General features: G+C 31.7%; 1 protein-coding gene across 1 annotated transcript in view; it reads right to left on the minus strand.

Moving 5' to 3' along the window:
• Positions 1-4,022: 4,022 nt before the first annotated feature.
• The window catches only part of LOC142318424 (dehydrogenase/reductase SDR family member 11-like), a 164,788-nt gene continuing 155,321 nt past the window's right edge, over positions 4,023-13,489 (minus strand). The window contains exon 6 of the mRNA XM_075355010.1: positions 4,023-4,314. Within this exon, the coding sequence (XP_075211125.1) occupies positions 4,255-4,314 (60 nt within the window). The 3' untranslated portion in view covers positions 4,023-4,254. The remainder of the gene's footprint in view (positions 4,315-13,489) is intronic.

A 13,489-nucleotide genomic window follows, 5' to 3' on the forward strand; every position in this document is an offset into this window, starting at 1 on the left:
CCACCGGCTATAATTCCGGCACGGCAGGTCGGATCTTTTATTACTTTTATTGCTTGTCTGCCTCCAATCCTCAGGTAGGTAGCCATGTCCAGCAAAGCTGTCCCCATCCCCGCCCCAGGGACCGGGTCTCGGTCTTTTAGGATGCCTGCCTCAAACCCCGCAGCCGGGGAGCCCGCCCCGGCTATGCCGTTACGGACCCCGACCACGAGGCCGAGTCTCGGTCTTGATATTTACCCCACACACTAAATCAGAAACAAGAAGACGCTTCACTCATTTGAATTCAACCAACAATAAAAGTCATCTAATACCTCTCCAGAAGAAAAAACAGAAGGCTCCTAATAGCCTCTTCGCCTGGCTTTCTCATCTTTTTCTCTTAAGACCAGACGTGCGAAGTCCTTAAATTTCCTCCAGTTGCCAGACGAAGTCAGCAAAAAATCTCAGAAATACATCGGCATTGAGGCCCCGAATATCAGCAGCTCTTCTGCGTTCAGTCCAATATGGGCAATAAAATAAAGTGTGCTCGGCCGTATCAACCGCCGGACAATACATAAATATGGAGGATCTTCTCCGGCCAAAACAGAAGAGATATTCCTCAAAACAGCCGTGCCCAGTAAGCATTTGAGTTGTATAATATCCAACGTTCCCATATGCACGATCAAGCCACATATCTAAATTCGTAATCAGTTTTTTAGTCTATACATAGTCTATACTATAGTATAGATATCATACTATACTATAGTCTATACTTGTAGCTGTGTGCATCTTTCACGCCACTTCAGTCTTGTGGTATTAATAGCCTCTTGCTTGTCAATCCCTTGAAACCTATACAACCGTTCCAAAACTTGTAACTTGCACACAGTTTCATAGGCAACCGTACGATATCCACAAGCTACCCTCAGAAGGGCCCGCCTATGGAGGCTTTGAAGTTGTCTAACATTTCTCATTGTACCTAGTGCTCTACTCCATACCGGGGCAGCATACAATAAAGCAGATGTCACAGCTGAAATAATAACCCGGCGTTTAGATGATCTTGGGGCATCTCGGCCAGCTAATAGCCTTATGAGGGCTTGCAGTAATCCTTCGACTCTCTCGCATCTATATAATATATGAGCACTAAAGCTCAAGGCTTTATCAATTATCACTTCCAGATATTTAGCCTGATTGACACGTTCAAGCCTATGTTCCCCTATCTTAAGTTCAAGATCTCGCAGCCGTCTCCTTCCCGCCAACATAATATATTGACTTTTATCTACTAAAAGTGTTAATCCTTTGTCGGTTAGCCAGTTATTTATGATATCTAGAATATCATTTCCCCTTTGTTCGAGGACATCTTCTGATCTCGCAGAGGTAAGTATCGCTAAATCATCTGCATAGGCCACTATTTCCGTCTCTTCAGGTAGCTGTAGTCGTAATACATCATCATTGACCAGTAACCAAAGTAATGGTCCCAGTACTGACCCCTGGAGGACACCACCATGAACTTTGTATCGTATGTCACCATCAAGCGTGCTAACCGTAGTCCATCTTTCAGACAGGTTTTCGGAGATCTGTCTCCTAATGTAAGGGCTTATTCGCCTTCTGACTAAAGCCGCCATGATGGAGTCTCACTGGACGGTCCCAAAAGCATTTCTAATGTCGAGCATAACCAGTAAAGGAATCTTCCTGGTGCGCCATGTTCCAGCCTTGACTGTTATAGCCCAGCTAGTTATCTTTTCAATCGCCTGAAGCGTTGATCTGCCACGCCTGAACCCATACTGGTTGTTATGCATACCCCCGCCTGTCTTTAACTCAAGCAGTAACCTTTCTGCGATCAATCTCTCAGCCACTTTCCCCATATTGTTTATGAGGCTCAACGGGTGGTAACCAACCACTTCTGCATCAGCAGTCTTCTTGGGCAAGAACACAGTGCGCGACTCCCTCCAACAATCAGGGAAGGTCCTGTTCTGCATGCAATAACTTGCCATACTCTGGTCTCTTTTCATTCCGCATAAATCTTTCGTCTTTTACGATTAGTCAGTTGCAAATGATAATCTTTACGCTTAATTAAACATTTAATCAATGAATTATTGGACAGCATTTAATTACTGATTTTTTTTTCCCAGGAAAAATAGTTCTGAGATTAACATAAACTGATAAATATTTTGGTTACAGACTATTATGAAGTACTATATTAAAAACCTAGTAGTAAAAAAAAAAATTATATTTCCTCTATGAGAACTGATGAAAATTTTTCATATTAGTCCTTTAGAGATCAAATGAAATAATTAAAATAAATTTATAATGATAACATATCAAGTATTCCGAGCTGTGCAATGAGCACACGTTAATCATTACCAATAATAGAAGTTTACAGTATGCCACCTGAATGATAAGTCAAACCTTTTTAATCTAGTGTACAAATGCTTGCTTCTCTTAGCTACATTTATCTTACTTTTATAATAAAATTCATTGTATCAGTCACTGACTAAGATTTTGAATAATATTGATAAAAATTATAAATATGTATATGACAGACAGCAAAGGTATAAAATCAGTATTTTAGTTTCCATTTATTTAAGAAAGATTATCGTTTCTATATTACGAGAAAATTCAGTCTTTTTTCTCCTGCCCAGGGTTTTTAATAACTGGATTCCACATCTACTGTTTTATGTCATTATTGCGTATTAGCATCGTACACAATTATTACCAGTCAGTAAACTATTGATTAGTCTTTTGCATTTACAATACTATTTCAAGTAATTATTTGTAAACATACATGTAGATTTTAACGTAAGAAAATTTTAATTTCATATAAATATTTCTCAATAACAAGCTACGTTTTAATGTTTTAACTATCCCATCAAGATAGTGCTACAGCAGAGCTGTAGTTCTAGAAAGGAAAGTATATTAATCGATCCAATTTGGGTATATGCGGTTTACGTCGGATCTTGACGTTTTGACATCTAAGGAACCCAAAATACCTGATGGAAATTTTCCGGATGTGCGTATATACGTGTGTATATTCGTTGTTGCACTTGTCGCACTCTAAATCACGTTATATTTCCATAACTGCTGGGCCGATTTTGATCAAACTTGGTCAGATTACTTCTATAAATGGGAGATTGATGCCATTAAATTTTCTACTTAAAAGGTAAACGGGTAAGGCTCTAGAGCAAGGACAACCTCAGTGTCTTGAGATTTAGCCTGATTAAGGTCATATTTTTTTTAGGAAAATTTTTTAACAATTAAAATCTAACAATATTTGAAAAAAAAATATTTCGCAAAATCCCCAAAAAATTATTTAAACTAGTGGCTAAATGGGAACACTGCGTCAGTACCCGCTGTCACAGAAGAAGCACTAGTGTACCACTGACGTACAGTTGTTGTAATCGCCTGTTATGTTGTGACGTCACAGGTGAGCAGTAGGATTAAATAAATGAATAATATATAAAGTTTAAAAGTTACTTTCCTATATGACAGGAAAGTTCTTTAACTATGTTGCCAGCTTTTCTTTTTTTTTATATGATCCATCAGTGTTCGATCTACGCACACTCGTTTTAGGTAATAAGTTGTTATTTTATTTATGTATTTTTATTTTTTGCTTGTCTAATAGAGTTTAATTCATGAAAATCATTTGGATTTACCAGTAAGATAGAGGACAGAATTTATTTTATTTAAAATCAGGAGATTATTTTAAAATACAATATTTGTAGAATACCATGAATACTTTTAAAATGCTTTGAAAAAATACATTAAAGTATTTCTTTTGTTTTCTTTTATCGTAAATAAATATTAATAATTTTATACAAATTTTATGAGAGTTTTAATAAAATAATTTAAAAAAAAGTACTTATTCGTTTACGCTAAATTTTCTTTATTTACATCCTTTTGAAGCTACCAACATTTACGTAAGGGAATTTATTTCATTATGAATTTCAGGAATTTCTACTTTGAAACGGTAATTAATTCAACAGTAATGAATTAATTAAAATGTTAAAATAAATAGTCTTAATGTTCTTTTTTTTAAATAGTATATTTGTTTAATACATAATTATAGCAATTTAATATAAATTCGTTTAACTGTTAAATATTTTTCCAGTGTTATATTTTTCATTGCAGATTACATTTAACAGATTATAAATATAATTAAAAAAATAATTAATTCATTGTTTTTGTGTATTTTTTAATCGTAAATATTTTTTATAACTTAAAATTTGACGAATCCAGATATTTTTTTATTTATTCCTTTACTGCAGTTTGTTGAAACCAGTTTTCTTATTTTGGTGTTCTGATGTTTACCTTCTCTCCAAATGATCTTAGCATCACTTCGGTTACCTGTAAAATATTATATTCCAATTATTATTTTTAAAAATTATAAATTAAATTAAAACGTGTAATTAAAATTTCATCATTCTATAAACACTTTGCGGATATTTTTCCATTAATTTAAGCTAAATTCCATTATTTCCAACCTAACTAGTAAAATAGTAACGTTTTAGCCTTTATGCTGAAGGACCTGGGTTAGAAACAAGGCCACGTTCAACATTTATCATACGCTAAAATGTTCCTATTCTGTAAGGTACAAGCATATCTGAAGAATTATTCATAAATCAAAGAAGTTAAACAAAAATTAAGAATGTTTTTCTAATTTGTAGAAATCGATGTAAACATTTTCTGATAATCGAAAAATAATTCTTATATTAACCTTAAAACTGCTATAAATTATTTAAATTGATTCCAACATTTTCAATTAGTATCAATATTATTAATATACTAACAGACCCGGCAATGCTTCACTATTGCTAGATTTGAGTACATATATAGATTAAATGAACACAATTGATAGTTTGATAAAACATTAAAAATATGAACATTACTTCAGAAAATTTAACTTTTCTCTTTTTATCTTTTACCCTTTCTCACTTTTTCTCTTCTTTCCTTCCATTTCTCCCATTTTCATTCCCCCTTTACCCATTTCCTTTTCCCATGATCATTTTTTCCATTCTCCCTTTCCCACATTTCTCCCTTTATCTGCTCCTGTCCCTTTCCTTCCCCATTTCTCTTTCTCTTATTTCCCTTTCACCCTTTTTACTCTTTTTTACTCCTTTCCACTTTCTATTTCCCCTTTTTCTTTTTTCATTTTCTCCTTCTTCCTTTTTACGATTTTTCCCTTTTTCCATATTTCCCTGTGCGTAAACCGGTCCAGTATTTTTTAATCTATAGCGGACACGTATAGCGTAAACATTGAAATGAAATGGTAAAATATTTAGTACAGAGTGTGTTGCTTTTACGTCCAACAGGTAGCACTGCTTTTCAAAAAAAAAAAACATGTTCTTACCTGTCAGAGATGTGACATCTTTGGTATACAAATAGTATGTATATAAAAACACGCGCGCGTATTCGAGTGCAATGTTGTGTCAAAATTTCAAAGCAATCGGTGAAGAACTTTCGGAGATTTAAGGTTTTGAACAAACGAACGTTTACATTTTTATTTGTATTGGTAGTTGTAATTTAATTTTTAAAATATTCCATTTTGTGTACAAAATTTGTTTAAAAAAAAATGTTGAACCTTATTCCTTTCTCAGAATTAAAAACCTATTCTTGTAACGGGAAATAAAAATTATTTGAATAATAATAAACACATAGAATACGATTTTCTGAGTTAGAAAGACATCCTAAAACCATTACATGATTTTTTGTATTGTTGGCTAATCGAATTACTTGTAAATTTTGTAATGGAATCATAAAATTAAAAAGCGAGTACATCAAAAATAAATAATTAACATAAACGAAACATCAATATTTAATGGCCTATACTTATACCGTACAATATTATTGACATGAAATATGGTTATTATAAATTAGCTATTCATAACTAATGATAATGAAGGAAATACTTGAAAGCGAAGGACAAATTCATAAAGAAAACAAAATTATTAAAATACTGCAGATTCTAAACAATGTTAAATCACAGATCTGGCACTGATGAGGTTATTTTGACAAAAAAATTAAAAATTTCTTTCCAGAAATATAATACAGCATAGATATATTATTTGGATAAAAATGCGATTTCTGGAAATGTCATTGGAAGAAAAGAATATAGGGAGGAGTAAAATATTGAGATGAAAAATCCTAGTATACATAAACTGCTGAAGATTGTTATGTAGTTAGTAAAGGTTTTTTTTTTTAAATTGCGATTGCTTACAGTCGGAAAGAAAGAAAAAAGAATTTAGAATATATTACAGGAGAACTTTAAACTAAATTAAATCATAAGAAAAAAATATATATAAAAAAATTCTTAAAGAAAAACCTAGATTTTTAAGTGCATATTAGTTATAAGCTTTAGTGAAAAAACTACTGAAAATACAACTAGTTACATACAGAAGAGGAAATAATTAACAAATAATAAAATTCAGTAGAACTTAATAGAAAAAATATAACTATTTCATCCACTTCTACACGTACTTCATTTATATATATATTCAAAAGTTAGCTAACTTTACCATCTTTCGTATAATACGAACATTCAGTGAAATATTCCTAATTAGAGACAGTATGTATATTTTTTTTTGGTGAAGTAGGAAAATATTAATCTATTACTCTAAGTATTTGCGATAAATACAAATCCTCCAAAGTTTAGTAAGCACCACTATCAAACAGACTACACACAGTCTAAATGCATACAGCACAGTGCTTGTAAAGTAATATAATTTTCAGGATTATTACTGAAATAATATTTTTTTAAATGATTTTAAACATTTTTATGCATTATTTTTGTTATATTATAATGAATATTTTGTAATTTTAAATAATAATAATAACACCCCTACCGGAAAAGACCGAGTCTCAGCGGAACTGCCCCCTCCGGGGTGTCCCAGTAGAGGCATTGGCATAAAGAATGAGTCCCAGCTTCTGGGGTGAGGCCCAGAAAAGACATAGTCGGGCCTCGTTACCCTACTCTGGGAGTTAGAGGCAGGCACGGAGGAAATATCCAACAGGCGGGCCAACCTGTCATGCCGGTTAAAACCGGTAGGCAGGGAGGCCTGTTTGAATACATGGACACTCCCCTGGGCTGTGTTTTACTTAACTGAAAAGATCCGGCCCAGCAGTGAGGGGGAAAAATAATAATAATTAAACAAATAAAAATCTAGAACACGGAACTACACCAGCGACATTAATCAAATATTAAATGTAAAACACAATCACTCACAGAAAAAAAATTAAATCATATTCGTATAAACGCGTGGGTGTGCACGCGCACACAAACTCACCCCCCCACACACATATACGTGCACGAAAAAAGTATTATAACAAAAAAAACACACCCTATCCTCAACGAGATCTTTGACGTCACAAATTAAAATTTTTAAATAAACTAAATATACAACTTAAAAAAACCAAATCACATATAATGAAAAAATTCTGATGTGAACACCACAAAATCCTTGTAGATCTGTTAAATTAAATATACATATTTTTTTTTTTTTTAAATGGAAAGCACATAAAATTTTAATTCATTTATATATATATATATATATATATATATATATATATGTATATATATAAATGAATTAAAATTTTATATATATATATATTGTTTTTTTTTGGTTATTGAATCATTATTTATCTTAAAATTTTTTTTACAGTGAGAGTTAATAATTATTAATAAATCAATATATTTAAATTAAAAAAAAGCATAAGAAATCTGATTATGTAATTCTGGAACCAATGAACATAAGTACTACATATGATAATGTTTAAAAACTCTCAATGAGGACTTATTACTGCAGTTAAGAAAAAGTTCAAAATTCAATTTTTTTTTTTGATTTTGGGGTTTTTTTGGACACTTTTGGTTCAGTCGATTGCAATAAAAAGTGGTGGTGCACCATTAGGTATTATTACAGTCCTAAATCTAAAATGTCAACATTTTACAGCTAATCGTTTTTGAGTTTAAGTATGTTTTCTCTGTCAATTCGATCATCCTGCTAACTACAAAGGATGAAAGGTGTATAAAGAATTTTTGGAGAAAATGCAGAGGCAAAGAACCTAGCATGTTACGAAGATAATCAATTTCATAATAGGGAGAAACAAGCCACGTTAGATTTAGGCAACGCTAATTTTCCTACGTTAGGTTAGGAAAGAAACCACATTCTTTAATATATCAATAAAATTTTAACTTCAGCAAATCATTTTAGAAGCTGCTTGAAACAACTTTTTGTTTATTTTATTTCATTTTTATAATAAATATATCTGTATTTTAATTTGGCTATAATATTAAAATTATTTACTGTATGCGTTAATGTTATAAAATGTAAGTTTGAAAATAATTATGCAATATTTGTGTAAATCATTTGTCAGTATTAATAATAAATAAATTGTATGTTTGATACGTAGAATTACTTCATGAAAGAAATAATCATATCATTCAACAACTCGTGTGATTTTGTTTCGTGAATTATGGGATATTTATTTATTTAAAATTAAATTTATTTAATATTTTACGTACAGTATAATATGTCAGTGAAAGAAAGGAAATTTCTGTTTTAATACTTATGTTATATTTAAATTATGTTTGAAATAATTAATTTTAATAATTAAATAGTTAAGCGAATCGGCATTATATTCTTTTAATTAACTAATATATATATTTTAATTAGGTAAGACGATTTTATGAAAAAGAATCTTTAATGTAGATTTTCAAAGCAATTCTTTCTTTGAGACTAATTTCGTTATAAAACCCTTCTATTTAATAAAAACTGTTTATTTTTTAACTCAATAAAACTTTTTCTTAAAACACACTCATAAACAGCGTTATAAGCTGTATATGGTGAACGTTCCTTTAAGAAGACATCAAAACATTCATTAATATGTGATGCACTTCTTTGGTGGTTTTTTACCCTTTGGTAACTCTTTTAAGAGCATCACCCTACGTTCTACTTACCACGAATGAATAAAATGAACAGCTTTCTATCTCATCCCCCGCACGACAACACTGCAACCTCAAACCCGTACACATACACACAATTTCACGGATAGAAACACACACACACACTCATCGAGAGGCTTATAAAGAATAAAAGTAAAAAAGAAAAGATACCACGGATGTCATATAGTGGGATTTTCTGTACCAGCTACTAAGCTTCTCACTGCTTTATTGGTAATACTGAACGCGAATATAAAAGCAACTTAAGTAATTTCAGATGTCTGGATAAATATTTCCCGCTTTATCGTTTCTATTTGCTTCTAATGTGTGAAAAATATAAGTTATAATTTAGTACTGTTATTACTCATAGACTTCATAGTCATATATCATCATCACAGAGCATTAAGTATTGTGTCGTAAACACCACAGATCTATATTTTTAAGATTATTTATTATAATTTTTTTTCTAATTTTCTATTAAGTTACACTTTTTAATTAATGAACTATTCAATGATGATTTGATCTAGGATTAAAAACGCATTCGAAAAAAAATTAAATAAATATTATAAACTAAAATTATTTGTTAAAAATATTAAAAACACTGATTCCATTTTATTGAACAAAAGCAAGGAAAAATGAACAATAATTGGAGTGATCCAAATAATTAACGTTAATATACAAAAAATCGCTTACCAACATTGAATTCAAGCGTTCAAGCGCTTTCACAATTAAATTCCATCTTCATGAACTCTCATATTCGTCCTATTTGTAATAATAATTAAAACTTCAAATGTAAATGATAAAAAACCGTGGTATTTGTTTAAAACATAACACATGGTCGTCATATAAAATTATGTCAACGTAAACCTCCTGTCAATTTGGTGATCCCAACTGTTATGTTTTAAGCAAATACCACGATTTTTTATAATTTACATGTAAAGTTCTTGTTACTAATACAAATAGGATGAATATGAGAGTTCCTGGTGATAGAATTTAATTTCTAAAGCGCTTAAATTCTTTGAATTCAATTATTGGTAAGCGGTATTTTGTATATTAACTTTAATTATATACCTATACCAACGGGCCAAGCTTAACAAAATTAATCCAAAAAAAATATAGTCTCTTCATAACAGAAAAGTGTTTTGTAGCTTAAGACAGAGAATTTATAATAATATCTTGCACAGTTAACGGAGATTCACGTTGACCCGATAATTAATGAAATTGTGGACGATGCTTAGACAGAATCCTAGTTGATAAAAATACAGAGAAAATGAAGAAAATAATTATTCTTTATTTTATGTATATAATTACACTTTGTATATATGTTGGGAACAAATAAAGATAATGTAGTAAAATTAAAATGAATTTAACCTTTAAAAGAAAAGTAAACAATATTCACCTTGATTAAATTTTTAATTTTAACTGTATTATAACTGTATAAAATGTATTTAATACATAATTTCAATAGATTTATTATTCATAAATTACTTTTTTATCTATTTTCATTCATTTTAAGTGTTTTAATTATTTTTTTTTGTGGTTCGTAACTATTCTTTAAACTATATTTATTCTCAATTTCAATATATTCTTTCATTTTATTAGATAAAAATTTACCTATGTACTAACATAATTTATAACGGGTCTTATAGGCATGTCTTCTTTATGTATTTTGGGTAGTTCTTTTAGTATTGGAGCATTAATATTAATTATTTTAAAATATTTTTTGGTATATTCATCCTTGATTAAGTATTTACTTTTTTTAGATGTTATTTCTTTTTTGATTTTAGTAGTGGGGTCGTTTATTACTGGAAATTTATTGTATTAAATTTGGTTGTTTTTATATATATATATACATTATTATTAATGATAACCGGAATGTTATACTTGTCTGATTTGACTATAATTATTTTTTAATTTGTTTTTTATACTTGAAATATTTTAGTTTTTATTAGAATCCTTATTATTGATTTTTTTTTTGTGTATTTTTACGGGCATCGACGACTAAGGTCATTAGCCTTCGTCACATTCTTAAAGGAAATTGGTATCACCATGAGGATCGTCATATGTAAGGGTGTAAAGGGCTCTTACATTTTATTTAAAAACACAAACTACACAGAAACATTAAAAACACCACAAAAAAAAACAAAATAACACTTATGGGGTATAAAGGGCCCCAAAATTAAAATTTGAGATAAAATTCTCAAAGAAGATAAAAATAAAACTATAAAAACAATACCATACCATTCCATTTATTTTCTTATACGCGTCTCGTTTAGTTGTTAATTTTAGCACCCTCGGGGCGGCAAGAACCGCCGTGAAGCAGTATATTAGTCGCTCCAGGATGCCGTGGCAGTTGACTCCTTAAAAAACAGGCTACAGGCAGCCATTGCGCTTACCCATAGCCTCGCGCCATCAGTCCACCCTCGAAGGTCCCCCATGCCATCATCGGACACACCCCGACTCACTGCTCTTGAATGCAGAAGAGCCAGGGTGGCCTAGACAAGAGGGCTACCTCCCGTCACTATACCTGCCACGCTTCGAGACTCCCATATATAAATAAATGAAACTGCCTCTCAGAGACTCTTTATCACAGCTTTAAATTTTTCACTTTTACAGACTTCTAAGAAGTCCACTGGCGTGTAAAAATGCAACTATCTTTTCTTCATTTCCATTATCCATATCAGCAGTAATATCATTTCTAAGACGGAACGTCTTTCTGAGGTCCTCATATATGGTACACTCTTCTATTAGATGCTTGACTGTCAGTATTTTATTACAAACACCGCACATTGGTCTCTCTTCCCCAGTTAACAAATATGAATTTGTTAATCGCGTGTGACCGATTCTAAGTCTGGTCACAGCTACTTGTTTACGGCGAGTCAACTTAAAATCGCTTTTCCATTTATAAGGAGAAGTTTTTACTGAGTTTACTTTTGTATTTAAACTCCTCCATTCAGCGTTCCACTTGTTTCTTACTATGTTTGTTAGACGGTTTTTAACATCTGCCACTCTTACAGGAAATGCATCCAAATCATCGCAGACTGTTGCCTTTCTGGCAGCTTCGTCTGCGATTACATTACCTGTAATACCAACATATCCTGGAGTCCATACAAATACGCATCGCTGTCCTCGTTGATTTAAAACGTATAAAATAGACAGGATGTTTGAAATTAGGACATCCTTAATGTTTTTGTTCCGAATTGCAAAAAGTGCACTTAGAGAATCGGAACAAATTAGCACTCTCTCTTCGCAATAATGTTCTGTGAAGCGAAGAGCTTGCAGAATGGCAGTAAGTTCTGCCGTATAAACACTGAACATATCTGGCAGTTTCCAACAATGGGCTTCTCCATTTACATATATGGAGCATCCAACACCATGTTCGGTTTTAGAACCGTCAGTATAAATTCTAATATGTTCTTCGTAACTACTGACGGTTGCCAAAAATTCCTGTTGGATGATCACTGCTGGCTTCTTTTTTATTTCTCCCTGAGAGAGATCCAACGTTGTATTTATCGCTGGCAAAAGCCATGGCGGCATTTCTCTTGTGGAAATTGCTATTGTATCTGGAATAGCGATTTCGTATTTTCTTCTTAATTCGTGGTACCTAATTCCAGCTGGTCTGTAATAGGTAGCACGACGTTCATATACTGCAGCCATTGGATGATTCATGAAAAGTTTATTATTTATATGGGCAGGAAAAGCTCATACGTTTGCTGCATATTTTAACAAAAGGATCTCTCTTCTACAATGTAGTGGCATTATTCCAGCCTCGGACATTAGACTTGTCGCCGGACTTGTGCGGAAAGCGCCTGTCGCATATCTAATTCCGCTATTATGAATTAAGTCTAACTTTCTTAAATGCGACTTCCTAGCGGATGAATATACAATACATCCGTAGTCTAGTTTCGATTGAACCAGTGCCTTATACAGGCTCAATAATATATCTTTATCTGAGCTCCAATTGATATTCGATAAACATTTAATAATGTTTAGGGCTATTTTGCATCTAACACTCACGTCCTGTATGTGTAATCCCCATGTAAAATGAACTAATAGTTATGGAACAATCACTTTCCAAAAACATTCTGATGTTTTTATAACAGTCATTAGTAATTAAAAATACACCGAGAAATTTATAATCCTGATTTTCTAATTTTTCTGACCGAACGTAAACAGAACTTCCACATCGATCAATAAACTTGGTAAACTCAAATTAATATTACCTCTTGCAGTTATTATCTACTTATAGAAGAACTCAATTAAAATGATAGTAAGTTTACCTAAACTTTTTTCTCATTAAAAATGATAAATTTAGATATGTTTCTCGTAGTACTGCTCAATCCAACCGAATCCTATATATTGTCGCGTGTTCAATTATTTTAATAAGTTACGTTTTTACAGATAAAATTTTAACGGTTACTTGAATCGTTCACCTATACCAGTGGTATACAAATTTTAGTCCCAGAGCAAGTAGAAATGGCTTCTGTATGTACCTTTTCCCTTGAATTCAAAAATGTTAACATTATTTTTTTTATCACCCTTAGTTTTCAAGTTACACCCTGTTCAGTGTTAGGTACGTTATGGATA

This window comes from Lycorma delicatula, chromosome 1 (genome assembly GCF_047948215.1).
Source record: "Lycorma delicatula isolate Av1 chromosome 1, ASM4794821v1, whole genome shotgun sequence".
Lineage (NCBI taxonomy): Eukaryota > Metazoa > Arthropoda > Insecta > Hemiptera > Fulgoridae > Lycorma > Lycorma delicatula.